Genomic DNA, 23872 nt, shown 5'->3' with positions numbered 1-23872 from the left:
TAAAGCTGCAAGCCATACATTAGTTAGTGAACAAAAGGTTATTTAGACGAATCTGTATGACAGAGTAACTAACACATCTATGGTTGTATGGATCCTGCACAGTCTCAGTGACTCGCATACACACATGCCTATTAGGGCATTCACAACTAATGATTTTTACTAGTCGACTCATTTGACCAAGTAGTAGTCGACTAGTCGACTAGTCGAAATTTACATTTAAAAAAAATTTTTTAGGGGGGGGCTATTGTTTTAATGCCATCCTACTACTATATTACTATTATTATTATCCTCCTGCCCTTATTTTTATGGCGTTTTAAGGGAAGCGCTTCTGGCACAGCAGTACAGCACCACAGCAGCGTCTCCAAGGATCCCCATTGCCCAATAATAGGCTTTTATTGGGCATTTTATTTAAATAAAGTCAGGAGGATAATAATAATAGTAAGATGGGCCATTACTATGGCATTAAAACAAATTACCCAAAAAAGAGTCGACTAGTGGTTATACTAGTCGACTAGTCGACTAGTTGGTGAAAGCCCTAATGCCTATCAATAATCAATCAATGGAGAGGTCCTATGTATAACACACTGTGCTAGATTGATCATTATGTATCTTGTACTTTTATTGGGCCTACAGTATGTGAAAATGTACCTGGCTTGGGAATTCAACTGTCCTCACTCAACCACTATTTCATTTATTTTTACTGCATGTCATTGCCACCAGAACCCCCCCCCCCCCCAACTCTAAACAACTCTAACACCTAAAAGTGCCTTCAACTCTACACTTCTTTTTTCCACGGACCTAGTCACTCCTTCTGCAATTTGCCAAATAGAGAGGTATAAGTAGGCCAGGGTTTTGAGTATAGCTTGAAAATGCACACACACCGAGTGCGATGTGTGTGCGTGTGTGTGTGTGTGTGTGTGTGTGTGTGTGTGTGTGTGTGTGTGTGTGTGTGTGTGTGTGTGTGTGTGTGTGTGTGTGTGTGTAGTGTGTGTAGTGTGTACTACACACGTACGTACGCATGTACGTAGGCACACACTTTAAATTGCAATAACACCTTTTTCTGAGGTGGAAACTGTGACTCGCGCTAGCTAGACCAACCACTGCTAAACCAATGCTCCTCTCCACTGGCATTTAAAGTGGATGTTAGGGTTTTCAAGGGCTGCCCAATCAAAATATTTATTGCAGAAATATATTCATTAATTTATTTAATCACCATTTCCTGGCCATTTCCATCAGCCGTCAGGCTTGGATGAGAAAACAATGTTCCATACTTCCCAGACTTGCACAAGAACCCTGACAAAAGTTCCGCCTTCATAAGAGGCAGTCTAGTGGAGAGAGACAGGAAAGAGAAGACAAGAGCTTGGATGACATGTGAAATGGGCTAGTTCCAAACCATGATGAGATGACATCTCATGGTGCTCCTAGGTGTGTGAATGTGTCTAACTCAAGCCCCCAGAACCCAGAGATTGCATTGAAGCGCATTGGACATGCTGGCCATTCATAGGTACTGCAGCTTAAAACGGCCTGGGGCCACTGTCACGAACGAGCGATAGCGCTTTCGACCAATAGGCTCGACTTGCGCACGAGCTTGCGCACAGGGGTCCGCGTCACCTCTGTGACGCATAACGTGTCACAGAAGCATGCGCTGGGTGAGCAACTCAATGCAAGTGGATGGGTGGCCTCTCTATTATTTTTAACTCTATGGTCTAACTGCATGAGTGTAAAGCGGGGCATTGCTGAAAAAGAGCAATCATGCTTAGTGAAAGTACCCTGAATAAATAAAGGTAAGAAGAAAAAACAAAAAAAAACTATCAGACACTCACTCCAACCCCTGGAGCAGTTACGTGCGGTGTGGGCTCTATCGTGGTCTGTTCAATGGAGTTTCCCTGAACATCACAACATAAATCAGGTCTCATTTCCACTGATAACAACATGAAGGCAAAAGCTGCCAACAGAATAAAGCTATTTTAGTTAATGTGTTGATAAAAATAGCAAGGTCTGATCTGATCATGTTTGTGCTGATATGCCTGTAATGATAGCTTAGTAAATCTCATACAATTTAACAACTTTGAAACTGCTGTCCCTATTTTGGGCATGGCATTATAGGCAACATTTATTAAAAATGAAAACAAAAATAGCCGATCAACAAGCTCACAAAGTGATGTGACGCAAATTAAATATATAGGGATTAAGTGGTTCAAAAGTTTGAGTTTTTATTCATTAGTTTCAACAAAGGCGCTCCTTCCTCCTTCGTCCTCAGTACACTTCAGCAGGTCAAAGGTCAAAGAGGTTTACTGACGGAGGTTTGTTTGTTATTGTAGTTCAGCCATTAAAACCTCAACTCAGAGGAGGGGGGTTGGGGTTGTTTGAGGACACAGCTTTGGTAGGAGAGAGAGAGAGAGAGAGAAAGAGTGAGAGGGGCCCCATCTCTTAGTCCTTTCATCACTAGCTTATCAAAGGTGGTGGGGGGTGGGTAGGAAGTAAACGCTATCATTTTTCATCCATGCAAAAGCTTACCTGGCCTCACTGATACATGCAGATACTGAAATTATACTGAAACATTACAGAGACATTTACTAATACTGAAATCATGCTGTTAGGATAAAGAGGCAGAGAGTCTATTCTATAGGGTTGTCCAGTAAATGGCAATAATATCCAAGCGGAGGCTCTTAACCATAATTACAGGTTTGATTGGCAACTGGCAAGGTGGAAGGCTCTTGCTTTAAGTGCTACTGTGATCGCTGTAGTATTCAACCTCAGTGAAGAGCACCCTGGAGAATTGTGGGTGTTGGGGCTCTGCTACAAATGCACACTTGCCTGGCTGAAGAAATCTGGTGTATGATTGACTCTGACATTGACTTGACTCTGGCCTGAAAGCTAGAAGAGGTGGTGATGGCTTCCAGACGACGGTGAGCTTCACAACTCCTCAGCTCTCCATTAAAAGCTTCGTGTCCACCACTGCAGAGACACAAGTTCAACTCCTGGCAGCAGTGCCTCTGGCTTGGCCGGGCGCTCCAACGAACACAATAGGCCCTGTGCATAGCTTTAGGCCCGGGTTTCCAGAAGGTGGCATACCCGTTTCCTGTTCCGGTGTGTTTTCCCATAGCTTTGTTTGATTGGCTCTGCGGCAGATTTGAACTGGAAACACATGTGAAGGTGTCATTATGTATTTCCTGTTCAAATCTGCTGCCGAGCCAATCAAACAAAGCTATGGGGAAATTAAAACATTCTGGAACCACTGGGACATACAGTTACTGTATATGCACAGTCTATAGACACTGTATGCAGGTAGCCAGCTGGCAGGGGATTGTGCTCTTTGTCGCTGCACTAGCAACTCCTGCTGGTGGTTTGGGCCGATGGTCAGTAGGGAAGGGAACAGGGAGAGATGGCCTCAGCACCCGTTATGCCCTCTCAGTGAAACTCCTCACTGTCAGCTAAAAAGAAGAGGCTGGCATCGGAGGAGACATGTGGTTGTCTACACCCTCCCCAGACCAATAGTGGAGGGGTTGGCAGCAACAGGGACTAAAGTACACATGAGGGGAATTGGCAACAACTAAACTGGAGGAATATTAGAGGATAACAGTAACCAATATGAAGGACTAAAGGGGGTCAGAGCCAGAGACAATATTCCTGTGAACGGTGATCTGTGTGAGAGAGAAATGCTACTGTATCACAAAAAGACATTGGACAGAAGAGACCTAAGACATGGGATTTTCAAACAAATCCTTTTCAACTCTGATTCCAATTTCATCCTTAAACAAACCTGGGTGAGCATCATGGGCTTGTTAAAGTAAACCTGGAACCTGGACTGGGCAGTCTACTCGACAGCCACTCTCACACACTGCATTAATGTTTGTTTGTTTGTTTGTTTGTGGAAATACAATGCCGTCTGCTGTTCATTATACATATCACGGCTGGAGAACAGACAGCAAGAGATGGTGGTGGATTAGCATTTCAATACCTTGGCTAATGAACACTCCATGCTTTTCATGCGATATGATACGAATGATAAGTCCTTGTTAGCAACACACAGACGGACGAAGCAGCAGGAGCACACACAGAAACAGATATACAAAAGGCATCGGAGCATGTGCAGCAGGCGCACATATAGACAGGGATACATATGGACGCCTACGCAAAGGTAAACCCCCCCCCCCCCAAAAAAAACGTGACTCAAGGTTTATGTGAACACACGCGGAAAAAACACGGAATGTGCACACAGAGCTCTCCAACACAAACACACACAAACAGGAATACAGGACACAAACAGGAATGAACACATAGTACAGCATTGTGCATAAGGCACAGCACTAGCGCGTACACAAACATCGTTAGAATGTCTTTATTAAAGTTCCTAATTGAATTGCCCTACTGAAAGCCAAAGACTCTGGGAATATTCGGAGGCAACACACTGTGGTTAATCCTCAATCACTCATGCATGCATGTATGCGTGCTTGCACACATGCATGGACACACTGCAGGCACGCACACGCGTGCCAACACACACACACACACACACACACACACACACACACACACACACACACACACACACACACACACACACACACAAAATTCAATTTCAGCATCAAACAAACTGCTCCAGGCTATGTGAAATTTTGCATCAGTGTGTGCATAATATGTGTGTGTGTGTGTGTGTGTGTGTGTGTGTGTGTGTGTGTGTGTGTGTGTGTGTGTGTGTGTGTGTGTGTGTGTGTGTGTGTGTGTGTGTGTGCGCGTGCGTGCGTGCGCGCATGCCTGTGTGTGTGTGTGCCACAGGGCACATACAGTGACTCAGAGATCACTAAGGGGAGGGTTCAGGGCATGAGGCAGCGCTTGCAAGGACACGTGCATGGTTGCTTACATCCTGTGACACACATAAACACAGACACAGACATAGACACAGACACACACACACACACACACACACACACACACACACACACACACACACACACACACACACACACACACACACACAGCGACAATCCCCTCGGCGTCTCATATTGATGTGTCCTGAGTTGTCCTCTGCTTTCTGTGGTTCCATCTGCCCCCCTGCTCCTAATCCATGTCCCTTCACTCCACTAATCCACACACACACACACACACACACACACACACACACACACACACACACACACACACACACACACACACACACACACACACACACACACACACACACACACACACACACACACACACACACACACACACACACACACACACACACACACACACACTCGCCACAGACAACATATGCATACACACACAGATATACTGTATATACTGTATACTGTACACATTGAGTATGCACAAGACAGCACAGTACACATTTCCATTCGTGTGCTCATACTCTACTGCATATTCTCATGTCTTCTTGAAGGTAGGAACACACACATACGCATGCATATACTACACACACACTCACTCACACTCTCACACACACACACACACACACACACACACACACACACACACACACACACACACACACACACACACACACACACACACACACACACACACACACACACACACACACACACACACACACAGTACATACTGTACAAGCAAATCCTGCACAATCCATGAACATCACACAATACATCACAAAGACGACATGCTCAACCCTAAAACCTATATTCTCTGTTCTAGCCTCTGTTCTTGGCCCCCTCTTTATTTTTCTCTCTACACCAATTCCCTTTATCAAAAATAACAGACCTAAAAGCAGTAGAGCTTGTAGATCAGCTATTTTTGCTGAATGTTCTCTTATTATGACATTACCAGAATTGGGACACTAAAGGTTTAAGTGGTTAATACCTAAATACATCACATAGCCTGAATACTGCATGGATAAATACCCAAACAAAGAAACGCACACGCGCACACACACACAAACACCAAAAGTAATCTCGTTAGCGTAGACCAAAATTCTCCCTTTCATGAATTCAGGCCAAGTTTGAAGAGAGCTACAGTGAAATCCCACTCGGAGCTATGGCTCGCCAATTAAAAACAATAAACACAAAAACTGACAGACAATAACACAGTCCTCTCTCACACATCTCTGTCTCGTGTTTATGCTCCAAAGATTTCTGTCAGCGTACTCATGTGTCTCTGTGTCCCTGTCTCCATCTTGTCTGTCTCTGTCTCACTCACTCTCTCTCTCTCTCTCTCTCTTCCAACCCACTCCTTTGTCAGTTTGTCCCTCTGTCTGTCTCTTGTCTTGTCTTTCTTTGGGAGCACGAGGCTGGCATCAATATTTAACAACTTGAACACTAGAGTCCCCATTCTGGGCATGTCTTAATAGGTGGACATTCTGTGAAAATAGTCGATCTTCCACGGATTTGAGCTGCTGCCTTTCTGGTCAACATCTCTGTTCACCAACCAACCTGGAAACCTTCAGCTAGGGGGTTAGAGAGACTGTCCTGCAACAGAACGGGTCACTGGTTCGATCCTCAGAACACAAAATGTGTCCAGTCAATGTATTATTAAGCAATTTCAAGATGACTGTTCAGGTTCAGTTAAACCTATGGTAAATGTTACCATTGTTTTAGTACCTTACTTTCTTTAGGGTCAAAATACATTTTTGATTTGACAGATCGATTATGAAAACAATCTGTATGTAGTAAGTAGGTAATTGCATGTATGGCCCACATACAGTATGTCTTAATTACTACCTAAAGTTATAGAGGTATATACAGTACTGTAATTACTACCTAAAGTTATGGAGGTATATACAGTACTGATCTTCATAAAAGCTTGTTCCATCCATCAGTTGGTACTGTAGGAAGTACAGATGTTATAAGATCAGACTTTGTAATTAAGGTGAGTGCAAGGTGGATTCACTCAACATGACCACAGCCAGAGGAGAGCTGACGTTGCTACAGTATAAGCTATAGTCAAATGAAATGGATGTGCATTTGGATATAAAACAGCCCCCCCCCTCCCCTCCCCACACACACACACACTCTTTTTTTCCTCCCTATTATCTAGGGCTGTGAACATTGGCCTTGCAGTGTGAGTGTGTGTGTGTGTGTGGGTGTGTGCGTGTGAGTGAGTGCGTGTTGTGTGTGAGTGCATGCGTGCTCGCGCGCACGGCACTGCCGTGGGTCTGGACTTTGCAGATTTAATGAAAATGAAAAAGGGGTGTGTGTGCACGTGAGCGCACGTGCCAGAGTAATGGGAGAGAGAACACGCAGATGGCAGCGTGACAGAATGCACCGCCTCAGCTTTCACTTCCACACACACTTCAACCCAAAATAACTACACTGCTCTTAACATCCTGGATAGACATACTCTACTATTAATTATCATTTTAGCCATCCATCATCCATTCAAACAAGCAAACAAATGAACAAACATTGATCCCTCCCTTTCATTCCTCACTCTATAAAGCAACATAACTATTCCATTGGCGGATTCATCCATCCATCCATGCAGTCATTCTTTGATCTGTCATTGCTGTCAAATTGTCTGTTGATCCTGGATTTCCTTTCATGTTTACATCAAAGATGGCAACGCACGCACGCACACACACACGCACGCACGCACGCACACACACACACACACACACACACACACACACACACACACACACACACACACACACACACACACACACACACACACACACACACACACACACACACACACACACACACACACACACACACACACAAACCAAAGTTATAATATTTTTTTTATTTTATTTTTTTGAAACAGCTTAGTTTTAATTAGTTTTTATAAGTTTTAGTTTTAGCTTTATTCATACTGTATTTGTCAGGTGCAGGATTCAAAAAGGTCAGAATAAGCATTGTGTAATAAAATAAAATAAAAGAAACGTTGCATCCAGATTTCACATCATCCCAAAATGCTTATACAAATACATTTACAAAAACTAAAAAGAAGGGAATTTTGACAATAATTTCAATTAGTTTTAGTTAGTTTTGTAAACGCACAATGCAGTTTCACTTAGTTATAGTTTGTTTGTTTTAATTATCGTTTTTAATTATTTCAGTTAACGAAAATGTTTTTTAAATTTCAGTTTTCATTATCTATAATAACCTTCACACTCACACACACACACACACACACACACACACACACACACACACACACACACACACACACACACACACACACACACACACACACACACACACACACACACACACACACACACACACACACGTCTCATCTCTCTCTCTCACCGTTTCTCATCTCCCTCTGATGAGTTGGTGTCCTGTTCGTTGGACATTGGCTCCATTGGGCCTCAGTCCCATCCAGTAGCCAATCACAGGACACTGAGGCGGGCCACAACCTCGCCAGCCTGCTCAGCATTCGCTGGCAGCCCCGTCATTCGACGGCCTTCTTGGGATCTGGGCGGGTACAGGCTGGAAGGGACTGAATGGACTGGACATCATGGGAGAGGGATATAGAGAGCAATAGAGACCTGGAGAGAACGAGAGAGAGAGAGAGAGGCGGTCGAGTTAACAATCCTATAGTATTTACAGTATATTATACATTAATATTAGACGCGGGAAGCGAACGCAGGAAGCGAACGCAGCTCGAAAATGTTGGGAAATGAGAAGACAGAGGGAACAGTCAAAAACAGTAAAACACTAAAATAAAACAGTCAATGAGATATAGAATATAGAATGAGATATAGATATTTTTTAATTAATTCTACAAGCTTTACTAGATACTGGTTACTATTCTCTGTGTCCCTCTTTGCTTAAAGACCCACTAGGAGAAGAAACAGGACAATGTTCTCTGAGTGTCCTCGTATTTTCCCCTCCAAACATGTGTTTGACTGAGGCGAGACAGCCTCTGACTCGCTCCCCTGCCCTCTATTATTCATACCAGGTTTCTCAAGATGTCCACCTTAGCGTTAACGGACCCGAAAACAGCCACATCAAATCTGTTGTACTGGTAAAATATATATTATGAACAGCAGTGCAGTTCAGAGGTCAGAGTTTTCGCTGTGAGTTTTCTCATCCCTTGACAACGAGGCAGGTGGGCTGACAGTGAGGCCTTGAGGCCAGTGAGGCACGTCAGAGCGGGCCGGTAGGCTAATGCAGTTTTCCTGTCAAGGAATCCCTTGGACCACCAAAGGATGTTGTGCCAGGAACCCCCATAAGAGAAGTGTTCAACTTTTTTCAAAAGGTTTCAAGATCTTTCAAAATGTAAAAAAAATAGCAGATCTACAAGCTCAGTGCGCCGTCTGAGATGGCAAGCTGAGGGCAAACTGATGGAACAGTTTATCACCTGTTTCCAAATAACTACACAACACAACAGACAGCTACTGTACAAACAGGCTCACAACAAGATGACCACCTTACGGCCTATTTAGGCTTTGAATGAAAAGAGTCGACTGACACATCGCACTAGCAACGTCTTTTGAACCGCCTGCTTCAAAAGACATACTGTACGTGGGCCATACAGGCCATACATTAAGAGGCACGGCTCTCCCTACAAAATATGGCGGCCGAGATGACGCATCGCCATTCGCCAATGAAGTATCTAGGTTTATATATCTATGCAAAACGCATTCACGATTCCTGTGCTTTTCAAAGCACTGATTTCGTCTGCACACCACTTCCTGGGTTCAAATCCAGGGTCATATCCTCTACCCATGACCCCATCCTTCCTGTCTCTCACCACCACCATGCTGAATGAAGCCAAGTAGAGAGATACTTTCAATTTAACTCTGAGAGTGTACAACTGGAACCAAATGGACCCTTATTGGTCTGTAACTAACTCCCAGAGTGTACAAATGGAGCCAAATGTATCCTTACGGATCTGTAACTCCAAGAATGTACATATGGAACCAAATGGCCCTTGAGGGATGCATATGGTTTGTACATTCTCAGAATAAAATGAACACTTGGGATTTTTCAATGTACTCTAAACAAACACACACACACACACACACGCACACACACACACACACACACACACACACGCACACGCACACGCACACGCATACACACACGCACAAACCCTCTGCTGGTGCACACGTACAGTATGGGTGAATGTACAGTAGCACATACACAGGGCTGTGACCTGTGAGGGACAGAGTGAGCCAGAGGAGGGCACCAGATTCACCACAACACCAGTGGTGTGGCTATAAATGTGACCTGAGCTGACCTTCCAGTTCCAGGTACATATGGGGCTGGGGTGGACGTCACGTGTACAATATAGTATCCCCACTTCGAACGTGGGAAGAATCTAAAATTGCTAAAACCGATATAAAGGCTCTTAAAAAAGTATTTAGGTGTAGTTTCTGGCCCCCTACTGTCCAAGTTGCGTAGCGATTTATGTTCTGTGAAATTTTTAATTTGTTTGCTGTTTAACCAATTAAGTTGTGTATACAGTACACCTGGACGTTTAGCTTAATTACAAGATATTACATGTGTGCAATAATTCTATTGGGCATTTTGAGGTAGCAGTTTCACCATTTGTGAGATATTTCATTCCTGAGAGACAGTGTGTATTCTTTAAACCACTGGTTCTCAACGTGGGGTCCCGGGACCCCCAGGGGTCCTTGAGGGAGTTCCAGGGGGTTCCCTTACAGGTCTGTAGCTTTGAGGGTGCACAAACGGAACCAAATGGGTTAAATTAACGTAGACCAGTGGCTTATTGCATATCAAACTGGCGGGTCCTTGAAATGAAAATGGTTGAGAATCACTGCTTTTAACAGCTCTCTGTTCCCAATGATCCCAACGGACCACTAGCCTACATTGAGAGACTAAACTAAACAGAAGAGAACTGAGGCGTGTTCAACGAGGGCTTGTGTTTGCAAAGGTTTGCAAATGGTGAGGAGAAGCTGTGTTTGACAACTGCAATTATCAACTCACAGAAATTGAACCTTTGGTTAAAAAAAAAAGAAAGTTCAAGAAGCGACATTCAACAGTACACACTGTTGAATGCAAACGCTCATGGCAAACAATATTCTTGAGCGCACCTCTGGACCGATCTGAATGAGCTGAGTGTCATTGAGCTGAATTGTACTCCTGGCTGTGGTGAATTGGCCAGCATGCTGGAATGGCGTCATATTGTACAGTCGGTAGAGACACAAAGATGAAAAATCGGTGTTTGGCCAAGGAATTACTCGTGTGAATATCTGCTCAGTGGCCATAGAACACTGAATCTCAGTGTCATGTCTAGGGACCACCAAGAGTCCAAATGGACCCTACTCCATTAGAGTATAAAAAAATTACCCTTTTGGGTTCATTTGGTTCCATTTGTATACTCTCAAAGTTAAATGAACACTGATTACAGTGTCAGTGTAGATCGGGGTTCCAGAGATATCAAAAGAGGGTCTTGTCCAATTGCAAATCAAACTGGGGGTCGTTGAAATTGAAAATGTTGAGAATCACAAGACGACATGGGAATATTTGTCCCTCTGAATACTGTACTGTACCAGGTCACTGCAGAAAGAGACTGCATGGTATTGATTTGGGAGAATGTAACAGATGTCACAGCTGTGCAGCAGACGAAAGGAAGCTGTGGCATCTCATCAAAACAAAATAATAAGTGGTGGAAAATATTTTGTTCACTGCAGGTCTTCTAGTATTCTAGCTGCCTCACCGGGGGCTAATTTATAGGCGAATGAGTGTGAATGAGTTAAATTAACATTCAGGATTATACGGTGTGGTGGAATGGGAAAGTAGCAGTAATCTGTCCCCTCTGACATAAATTTGTACCTTAGTTTAAACCCTATTAATCCAAGAAAGATTGCAAAAGCACACTTGTTGAATACATATCAGGGTTAGTGGAAATCTTTTCAAAATGCTCTAGCAGTGCGATATACTTTGTCCTTTTGGGAAGCCTCTCTCAACCTGGCCCTACGATGACCTTCAAATGTACTGTGGGGTAAGCCTTGTACCTCTGGTACACTGCACAGAAACAAACAAATGCAAATAATTATTTGCATCAACTCTATGACCCAAGTCAGCCATTTTTCTATAGTATGTGGAAGGCCTTAGAAACTGGGATACACAACTTCTGCCTCGAGAACCCAGACTGCTAGTTATACAGTGCAGTACTGCATGTAATTGATTAGTTCATTAAATCTAGAGCATATTTAGAGTTAATAGCTTCCCCCCTGGGGATGCAGATGGGGCCACACGGTAGCATCGGCTAGGCAGGAGAGATAAGATAAGCTGATTTTACATATACTTTGTTGACCGGGGTCCCACAGGGGTCTATACTTAGCCCCCCTCCTTTTTTCCCTCTACACCAAATCTCTTTATCGAAAAGAGCCTATTTACAAGCTCACATCGGGACACGTTGTGAACTTGTAGATCTGCTATTTTGGCAGAATGTTCACCTATCATGACATGCCCAGAATAGGGATGATGGGGTTCATGTGGTTAAAGGAAGGAAAACAGAGAAGTAGGTCTTTCTGACTGAACTCGTGCTTAGAGCTTCATTAGTAGGTTTACCAAGACCGGAGCAGAACAACATTCTGAAGAAAGATTCCAGCTTGTTCCTGCATCACTTCCCCACCTCAGACAGTAGATGGCGTGAGAGCATGGGAGATTTCGGAACGGTCCACAAGCTCTGTTAGCATGTATATATAATATACATATAGATAGGTTATTACAACATCAGATATTTTTCATTCTCAACAACTACATTTGTTGTAAGTATATCATCAAAGCTACAAAAGGCATTTTTAAACTTAAACACATGCACACACGCGCGCACGCATGCACACACACCCACCCTTCCTTATCACTCGTTATGGTACTTATGTTAGGTGGGGCAAAGAGACAGGCCCGCGTTAAGATCACATGTACAGACTACATACAGTACATGCCTATGTCTGGAAAAACACACACAGCAATTAACAGATTACATTCTGCCATTACGAAACATGCTATATACTTTTAGACTCCTAAATGTCTCACTTCACCTTTTTTTTTCACCACAGACCCTCAAACACTTAACACGTACATATACATTCATGCAGTACACCCCCCCCCCCCCCCCACACACACACACACACACACACACACAGTGACATTGTGCAAAACCACAACCTTTCCTCATATGCTGTCTCAGACATTATGTTAAAAGAACACAAATTCAAGCACAGGCACATACTGACACGCACGCACGCACGCACGCACGCACGCACGCACGCACGCACGCACGCACGCACGCACGCACACACGCACACACACACACACACACACGTGCTGGAACAGTCACGTGTACGGACAAAAATATGCACCCAAGCGAAAATGCACAGTGACTCTTGTTATACTCCAAATGTACCAAATGTATTCACCAGAAATGTGTTCACTGTTCATCCTAATGGGCTTGGTAATGTGTTCACCAATAATGTTTTTACTATTAACGTGTTCACCAATAATGTTTTTACTATTAACATGTTCACCAATAATGTTTTTACTATTAACGTGTTCACCAATAATGTTTTTACTATTAACGTGTTCACCAATAACGTTTTTACTATTAACATGTTCACCAATAATGTTTTTACTATTAACATGTTCACCAATAATGTTTTTACTATTAACATGTACACGAATAATGTCTTTACTATTAACGTGTTCACCAGTAAGGTTTTTACTAGTAACGTGTTCACCAGTAAGGTTTTTACTAGTAACGTGTTCACTGTAACATTTTTACAAGTAACATGCTCAACAGTAAGGTTTTTACTAACATTTTCACACCATGACTCTGTAGGACGAAGAGATGTCTAAGAGAAGGTCTGTCTGTATGTCTGTTTTACTGTAAGTATTGTATGTAATCTCACAAACTGCAGGAATGATCAGTGCCAAATGTTTGGGGCCAAACATAATATGTTTTTTTTTTATATTCAATGAAAAAAAAATGTAAGGAAGTGAATGCCGGTCATAGTGAGTCATAGTGATATGGCCGGCCATATATGCCTATACGTATATGGGCGTATCGGGTTTGGTAACCAACTGGTCGATCGCGATTGACATGTCGATCTTCAAAGACGTCACAATCGATCACAAAAAGGTTTGTGTATTGGGAGAGGAGGCGACAGACACACACCCCCACGCCCGTTGATTTCAATTAAACTTGCCGACACCGTGGCTGGCTGGCAGCGTTCCTGAAACTGTGAGCCAATCAGATCTCAGAAAAAATGTGGATTTGTCCAAAGACGGAGGGGCCGCTCGTATACTATGGATATACCCCCTCAAATTATTGAAAGTGGATTGACCCAGGCACATAGCCTTTGAGGCACGCAAGCAATACACAACGCATTGTGCATTGAAGATTATCTGTAATAGCAATTCATTTATTTCATATCCCTATGCATTTTGTTTATTCGTATTAAGAATACTAGCCTTTGTGTGGATGCATGCAAATAGAGTGAGCCTGTCATAAATTGCTAAAGTAAATATGATGTCTTACTCATGGTGGTTTTCTGGAACATAATTTGTTGTGGTAGATCTCGGCTTACACATTGGAATAAAAAGTGCTCAAGGGCTTGAAAAGGTTGGTTACCACTGATTTATGGTTACTAGGACGGCGCCCTTAGGCCGACGCAGCCTAGCAAGCTCACACCCCAAATCTGGGACCATTTGGTCTATCGCTACCCGATTTATTCCCCAGACAGAGATTCGCAGAAAGAATTTTTTTTTTGCCGACAGACATTAGTTTTGCGAACAGAGATTTGGTGGCTTATAGTGTGATGATGATGATGTCATTGTGATATGCCTATATATGGGCGTATCGGGTTTGTTTATGGCTATGTCTGAGTCATAATGACGTGGCCGGCCCTCCCAGTAGCCAATAATATAGTATAGTATGTCATAGATACGCCATAGATGACTGACGTCATAGACTGGCCATTTGAAGTCTGAGATCCGCACGACTAGACAACACCTTGTTACTGTTAACGTATTAATCAGAAACGTTTTTACTATTAATGTGTTAATCATGATGATGCACACGATGGTTGCTCTGCTCGTTCAATAGACTAATTAGCTCGGAACTACTGTAACAACAGTTCATTACAGTAAGGACACTATCTGACATGTTGTATATTTTGTTCATTTGCTGATGGTGATTCTTTTGAGTGTCTTTTATCCTGCTGTATCTAGAGTGCTTTTCTTGCCCTGTAACTGTATCTTAAGCTGCTGTGCTGCCTTTGGCGACTGAATTTCTCTCGCGGGATCAATAATAAAGGTCTCATCTCACCTTATTTTATCTCGACGAGTAACATTTGAACTGTTTATCATATTCACTAGTAACGTGTTCACTAAGAACGTTTTTTACAAGTAACGTCTTCACCAGTTATGTGTTCATCTGTAACATTTAACTAGTAATTAACAAGCAATGTGTTTAACCTGTAACACGTTCACCTGTAGCTCTGAGTTACACATACTGTATATGTGTATCCAATTAATTACACTACATACAGTACGCTACACACACGTCTCACACACATGTACATACACACACACACACACACACACACACACACACACACACACACACACACACACACTCACTCACACACCGGCCCATCGCTGATGGGAAAGACCTTGGATGATGTCCAAGCTGATTAAATGGACAGAAGCAACACAGCTTGATTACAGACCAAATGTCTTTCTCTCCTTCAGGCTGTGCTGTATCTCTCTTCCTGGCCTCTTTCTTTCTCTGTGTTACCCTCCATCACTTTTCTCTCTCTATCTTTTGCACCCTCTCTATTATTTTCCTCTATCGTTTTCCTTAGCTTTTTTCCCTTCTTTATTTCTCCTTCCCTTGTTCTATGTAGCTCTCTCTCTCTCTCTCTCTCTCCTGACAGGTCACCGAAGGATCAGCCAACAAAAAAAATGGTATGTAATGTCGGGCCAAAACACCAGATTTAAAGGGGTGGGGAAACATTAAATGAACATTTTTCTAATTTCACACAGTTTGCACATTGCTCTGTGACTATTTGCCCTCAGGCCGTTGGCATCAATAGAAACGTGTTTACAGCCAGACTGCATCCTACTATAAAATTAATAAAACTCTCTCTGTCTGTCCCTCTGACCTTCTGTCTGTCCTCAGCCATTTTTCTCCTCAGTGGGTTGACCAATCAATCTGAAATTGCACGTCTATTGACCATATGCAGGGAGCGAGGAAGCCGATTCTTCACTTTCCCAAAACTCATACAAAACGAGTGGTCAATAATGTGACCAGAAACACATAGACCTAGCCACAAATGTACACTAGTGGACTCCTAATGTGCCATAGTGTGTATGCCAACGTGCTGCACATTTATTTATTTATTTCTGCCTTAATTAAATCAGTGTCCTTCCTATTCCCAAGAAAAATTGGAGACTGGCAAGTCTCCAGGTTGGCAAGTATCTGACTGGCAAGTCTCCGAGACTATACAGGCATCAATGCAGCATGGTCAAAGTATATTCCGTATTTGGGATTTCAATAATTGGGTCTTATCGGTACAGTCAGTACTTTCATCGCACATTACATGAACAAAATATGAACATTATAATGGAAAAATTGATTTATATCATTTATACAGTATATATTTGTGCACATGTTTTTTTCTTTTTAATCATTAGCCAAACATTGATGGGGAGCAGTGCCAGGGTTAACCACTTAAAGGGATATTTCACTTTCAAACATGTTTGAGAGTGAAATATCCCTTTAAACCCTTTTTATATACTTCATTGACCGGGGTCCCCCAAGGGTCTGTCCTTGGCCCACTCCTTTTTTCCTTCGACACCAAATTTGTTCGCTGAAAATAGCCGATCTACAAGCTGACATCACAACGCAACACATTGTGAGATCTGCTATTTTTGCCGAATGTGAATTCACCCCAAAATAGGCTCTTTGTACTGTAGTCCCAGGTATCGTCTGATTGGCTCGGCAGCACTTTGAAGTGGAAGCAGAGTTGTCATATGTGTTTCCAGTTCAAACCTGCTGCCAAGCCAATCAAACAAAGCTGTGGGAAAATGAACCAGGAAACGGGTATGGCACCTTCTGGAAACCTGTGTTTCCAGAATGTGTTTCGGAGATTCGTACTACTGCGGCCACTCAAATCCTTGGACTACACCCTTGCTTATCTTATAAAAATGTAATGTCTTTCCATGACCAGAAATCAGCTAAATACACTTGGCAAATATTTTTTATTTTGTTATTGACTTAATATGAAAGTTATTTGAACACATTATTAGTTTTTTTATTACTCATATCTGTGCACTAGATTCCTGTCAATGCAATTTGCCATTAGACATATACAGTAAAAGAGACACACATCTGAATTTAAACATACATTTTCTCTTTCACGTTCTATACTTATTTATAGTAATTAGGCAATTAATTATATTCAATCATTTTGTGGTTGTGTGATATTTTACATACACTATGGGAACAACTCCACAACGCTGACTTCCTTGTACGTGCAAATGTACTCGAGAGTTGATTCTAGTTTTGATTGTGACTTGGAGCAGGACGTGGTCCTTGAGACAATACACGGAAAAACTGCTGATATGTTGGCTATTGTAAGGCTGAGTTTGATTAACATGTGATCCAGTATCATGTAACTCTAATATGGGTCAGTTAGAGCATGTGTTTTCTATCACTTATTTTTGCCCTACTTAGCTTTCTGCAGGGATGGAGTTAATTCTATATGGTGAGTGGTGACCGTTCCATACTTGTTTATTGTTGGACTTGAATGTAACTGATCATAATATTCTGATCTATAGATTACAGCAATGGGTTGGCATATTTGGGACTGCTTTGCAGTGGTTTACATCATATTTGAGAAATCCTTTTTTTTTTTTTTTTTCAATTAGTGACCATGTTTCCCCTTAATTTCCTAGAACCTGTAGGGGTGCCTCAAGGAAATATTTACCTTATATACAGGTATGCTTGTCCTTGGTGACATTATAAATATACGTATAGTGTATGATATCTCTTTCCACTGTTATGCAAAGGATATGCAATTATATCTTCCGATGAAGCCCAACAGCCCAACAACCCTAAAAAGTCCCATTAGTTAAATGTCTAACAGATATTAACTCATTGACTGCCAGAGTTAAAACCTCGTTCATAGCAGCCCTTGCCAGCGATTTTCGTGTTTTTTTGTTTCGTTATTTTGTTATTTAATTCACATCTAGAACGTCTAGCTTGACACTTGAATCGTTTTGATCGTTCCACCACTAGAGAGCAGCACATACCAAGCTTGATCGCCTCTCGATCACACTCGCCCCCTCCCAGACCCACTCACACAGTGAAACACATGAACCGGAAGTGAAATGTCTCAGATTCTGTTATCGGCGAAAATTACTTTGTGATACACAACGGGGATGACTGTTCGTCACCCAGACCATAGATTATAGGAGGGGAGGTCTCCGATCGTTTTTCATAGCGTGTGAAAAACCATTTGTTTCCCTATTATGGTCGAAAATGACTGGGGGGAAAAATGTAAAACCGAAAACGGAACCCAAGTCATGGAACCGGATGCAGTGGTGGTTGAAGTAAGTGGAACCCGAAACTTAGCCTGATTCATAACAGAATAGCGTGATCAGAGCATAAAGATCAATAAAGACCATAGATCGCATTAACGCGATCCTGGCGGCCAAGCGCGCTATTTATTAGATCGCGTTAATGCGATAATGGCGGCCAATGAGTTAAAGACTCTGGATGTCAAGTAATTGCTTTCAATAAAACTGAAATTCTCAAAATTGGCCAAGATCACTTACTTACATTCTCAAATTCAGTCTATTCTCACTTGGTCCTTTATCCAAGATCTGTTGCCAAACAAACACCTTGATGTTTTATTTGATCCCAGCCTAAACTCGAGAGACATGTCAACGAACTTGTTCAGACACATTTTTTATAATCAGGAACATACCATAAGATAAGATAAATCTTTATTGATCCACTGGAGGAAATTCAGGTGTCACGGTAGCAACAGCACACAAGACGTTTGCACTGGGTCTCTGAATGACCGGGTTAACATTATGTAAGAAGTCTACCAATAATATGTCTAGAATCAGATCAATTTTGAGTTTGAAAGACATCCAAATCATCATATATGGTGTTTTAATGCCATGCCTTAAGCAAAAGAAAACACTAAATAGGCTCCAAATTGTACACAACGCTACTGCTAGAATTTTAACTAAATCCAGGAGAAGAGAACTTATTACTCATATTTTAATTTCCCCACACTGTTTGCCGGTCTGTTTTTTTTTTTTTTTTTGCTGATTACTTTTAAGGCACTTCATGGACTTGCCCCTTATTATATTTTTGAGCTATTAACCCGTTACGAGCCTGTGAGTAGAATGGGATGCTTGGGCAGGAACCTGCTGGTTATTCCTGAGTCAAGGCTGAAGACAAAGGGTGCTGTTAGGTCTCCTCGACTCTGGAACGACTGGCCTTAAATCTCTTAAAACAGACTTTTATCTTTTTGATTTTATTTAATTTCTTCAGTTTTATGTAAATCACTTTTTAAGTGTTCTATTCAATAAGAGTTATTGTTATCATTATCATTATTATTATTATTATATAGGTCAGTGGGTTCACCCGACAGGAAGATACATTGACTGCCTGGTTAAAGCACTAACGGACATCCGACTGTGTGGAATGCAGAAGCACAATAAACATAACATAATTTCAATGCGTTTGCGAGTTCCCTTTTTAGGAGGTAATATTTTGTCCAACTTGCCCTGTTGCCGTAAGGCTGTGATTCATCACACAGCGTAACACACATTCATCACACAACTAGAACGGGGTGCTCAGTGGAGCACATATCTCCGCCAGGCTGGGTGAACTACCCAGGGCTATGCAAGAGGCAGAATGTGACATTAGCACGGATGATGTGTGGCACTGCTTCAAACCAAAAAGCATGATGTTGTTGGATGCATGCACTTGCATATAGTAAATAATAGATTACAATCTTTACGACTGTACTGTAGGTGTAGGTATATACGTATGTGTTGATAATGTGAATTAAAATTAGGCATTGCTAGCAGCTTTGTTTGAGTAATGGACCTCAAAGAGTCAGTGTGGCAGAGTAAAATGCTACTGTTTGTAATGTAGTTGTCGTTGACTGTTTGGAAAAATATTTGGGTGTCGAGTTCCTTGGCGTACGGACAGCATGCGCGAACAATCTGACACAGATCGGTGTAGTAGTTGGCAGGATTAGCCGAAGACTCAAACATACATACATAGTGTACACGCGCACGCACGCAAGCACGCACACGCCACGTCCCGTGCCGATCCAGACTGGCAGAGATAATGAATTCAGACCAAACTTTTATACACTTGACTGTCAACGATACTTTACAAACGGCCGAAGGCTCATGTTTGAAGACATTTAGTTATGATGTTAATTTAAACGGGTATGAAAAATGCAAAACAAAGAAAAGCTGTTTCATATTAATTTTGTCGCACGGGATTTGAAAACTTCACAAGTTCATCAGAAGTTTGCCTCCGCGTTTTGCGAAAACAAAACTGCACTGGGGAATGCCAAGGCAAACTTCTACATTCCGAGATGAAGGCTATCGTTCCTCTCCTCTCCTCCTCTTCTCTCTCAATCGCCTCCTTCTCCCCCCTGTTCTGCCGCACCTCCCTCACTCCAATTTGATTCTTTTTTACTTACGGCAATCTTCTAATCTTCCGCTCTTTTCATCTCTCTGTGTTCATTCTTTTCCCCCGTTCTCATTGACTATGTATGGCTGTCATCTGCTCTGCCAGAAACAGTAATTACTCTGCTCTGTGTTTGTGTGTGTGTGCGCGTGCATGCGTGTGTGTATTATACTGCAGGCGGGCGTACAGTATGTTTGTGGCAGCAGATTTCTAAGCATGTGGCTGTGTTTTTGTGTGTGTGTGTGTGTGTGTGTGTGTGTGTGTGTGTGTGTGTGTGTGTGTGTGTGTGTGCACGTGTGCGTGTGCGTGTGTGTGTGTAGGTGTCTGCTCTGCGTGTGTGCATTAATGTCTGCTTTACGTCCGTGTCCTCACAAGTGCAGCTTTATGAGCATGTGGCAGTGTGTGTATGTGGGCATGCGAGTGCGTGCGTGCGTGCATGCATTAGCGAGTGTGCATGTCTGCATGCATGTTTGTGTGTACAGCTTTCTGAGTGTGCGTTTGTGTATTTGCATGTGTCTGCATAGTTGTACAGTAGGTGGCATTAGAACGTGCGTATGTGTGTGTGTGTGTGTGTGTGTGTGTGTGTGTGTGTGTGTGTGTGTGTGTGTGTGTGTGTGGGTGTGTGTGTGTGTGTGTGTGTGTGTGTGTGTGTGTGTGTGTGTGTGTGGGAGTCCTGTTTTTTTGCATGTCTGTTTGCGTCTGTATGTAAGTCTATGTAGGTGTTTGCATTAAGATTTCCCTGTGCCTGTGTGTGTGTGTGTGTGTGTGTGTGTGTGTGTGTGTGTGTGTGTGCCTGTGCGTGTGTGTGTGTGTGTGTGTGGGGGGTGGGTGTCCTGCATTTATTAGCAAGCATGTTTGTGTGTCTATTAGAGAGAGAGCAACTAACAGAGCGTGTATGTGTGTGTATATAATCTGTGAATGTACATTACCGTATGTGTTTGTGTGTGTGCAATCTGCGCATGTGTGTGCGTGTAATGTATGTCAGTGTGTGTGTGTGTGTGTGTGTGCGTGAGTGTCCGTGTCCGTGTCCGTGTGTGTGTGTGTGTGTGTGTGTGTGTGTGTGTGTGTGCGTGTGTGTGCATGTACTGTGCCCGGGGAGCTCTCCAGTATGGTTGAGTTTGCTGACAGTTGTCTCGCTGCTTATCTCTGCAGGGTGATTAATTTGTTCTTTTCTTTCCCCTGCATTCTCTTTATGACTCATGCCCCCCCCCCCCCCCCCTCTCTCTCTGCAAATACTTTTTTGTTGGTTTCATCCTATAGTACATATGTGCCAGATGGGTGGAGCTTGGCACATAGGACAAAACAACACGCTCTACAAAGTACAGAGAGTAACAGGAAAGCAGTTCAGGGGCAGTATAGCATATTTTTCCATGACTGATTATTGTCTTGCCCAACTAACCCATCTGCTACTCTGTGCATTATGGAACACACAAGCATAATTTCTGAGTGACATAGGTGTGATTTCTGTCTTTAAGTTCAGCATGTTCCCAGTAGCACACTGGAAAGTACGATCTTCCAAGATCATGATGGGAACAACCAGATAACACAGTGTGTGTGTGTGTGTGTGTGTGTGTGTGTGTGTGTGTGTGTGTGTGTGTGTGTGTGTGTGTGTGTGTGTGTGTGTCTGTCTGATCCACTGCAGGAACAGAAAAGTAATGGACAATATGTAACATACTGTATATACTGGAAGCGTTGCGTTTGCTGTGAAAGTGTAATGATGAAGTGAGAGGCCAACAGGTTCACACAGTGTTTGAATAGAGGAAAACGCCCTGCTGTAACGTACACATTTAATACCTTGTAAAACACCTCATTCACACCTCATCACAGAGAGGTGGACTGAGGGAAGAACAGACACGCCAACCGACACAGCTGGGTGGACAGACGGACGGACAGAAAGACCGATGGACATACAGACAGACAGACAAATGCACAGACACGCACACACGCACACGCACACACACACACACATTTCTGCATGCACACATACAGAAGGTGTACCCATGGACACACAAGCATGCACAAACACCACAAAACCAGCGTTCACAAACGACTTCCTTCTTTCATGCACTCGTTGACCTCTTCCGTCCTTTTTATTCTCTCTCTGTCAAACGAGCACACTTACGCTGACAGGACAGCGTGTTCCTGTATGCTCATCTGTGCGCATGCACGCACACGCACACGTGCACGTGCACACACACACATACACACACACACAAACTCTTTATCTCCCTCACATATGCACTTAACCTTCTGTAAATGGACAAAATGGACACGTGACTACAATGCACAAAACCTATCCATACTGTCGCTGCATGCGCACAGTAAAATCCTGACTGGAACCGAAATGTTGCACTTGGGACTCTCACCGTCTCTATCCCCTGTTCTCTCTCTTTTCCCCTGCCTCTCCCCTCCCGCCTCTGTGGGATCAAGACACATCTTCTTTTCTCTCCTTCTCCCTGGTTTCCATCGTCTCTTTTTCCCCTACCTTTCGTCCTCGACCACTCTTTACCTTCATTTCTCTCTCCATTTTTCCATATCCGCTCTCCTCGTCAGTCTCTGTCTCGATGCCTGACGCCCCCTCTCCCTTTCCACTTTGTCTCTCTCTCCATTTCCACTTTTCTCTTTATTCTCACTCACCAGTTTCATACCCTCTACCCGTTTTTCTCTCCCTCATTCTCCTACACTTTCCCCTCCACATCAGTACCTCCACCCCCCCTTCTTTATCACCCCATCTCTCCACCCCCCCTTCTTTATCACCCCATCTCTCCACCCCCCCTTCTTTATCACCCCATCTCTCCACCCCCCTTTCTTTATCTCTCTCTCTCTCTCTCTCTCTCTCTCTCTCTCTCTCTCTCTCTCTCTCTCTCTCTCTCTCTCTCTCTCTCTCTCTCTCTCTCTCTCTCTCTCTCTCTCTCTCTCTCTCTCTCTCTCTCTCTCTCTCTCTCTCTCTCTCTCTCTCTACATTGAGGTATTAAGAGATAATGTGTAATGTATTAGATTACATCTTTGGGTGTATCCTCAGAGCATACGCCTCAGACTTGAACTGTTTGATGGAAAAGTGTTTTTTCTGGAGTGTTCTCACAAGTCCATCAGAAATCAAAATAGAGGTCAGCTGCACTCCAGTGTTCACAGACTGTCAGCAGACGTTCACAGCCGTGGAATAGAAAACTCATGTTTAGCTGGCATGCATGATCAATCCTGAGGTGAAAATCTCAGACCATAAATGTCTGAACGTGGGAAAACAAAAGGAAAGAACTAT

The 23872-nt window shown here is 43.0% G+C and overlaps 1 protein-coding gene across 4 annotated transcripts in view; it reads right to left on the bottom strand.

Annotated features, from left to right (window-relative positions):
* LOC308099238 (thyroid hormone receptor alpha) overlaps positions 1-23872 on the bottom strand; it is a 132956-nt gene that overhangs the window by 30156 nt on the left and 78928 nt on the right. For all 4 annotated transcript variants that reach the window (XR_013934368.1, XM_080447914.1, XM_080447916.1 and 1 more), the window contains one exon: positions 8214-8455. Coding sequence is in view for 3 of the 4 variants with exons in the window: in XM_080447914.1 (XP_080304040.1) it covers positions 8214-8269 (56 nt within the window). In the remaining variant the exon portion in view is untranslated. The remainder of the gene's footprint in view (positions 1-8213; positions 8456-23872) is intronic.

Source organism: Gymnoscopelus braueri, assembly GCF_963280865.1.
Source record: "Gymnoscopelus braueri genome assembly, chromosome: 13".
In the NCBI taxonomy this organism is placed as follows: Eukaryota; Metazoa; Chordata; class Actinopteri; order Myctophiformes; family Myctophidae; genus Gymnoscopelus; species Gymnoscopelus braueri.
This window is presented reverse-complemented; position numbering and strand designations above follow the sequence as displayed.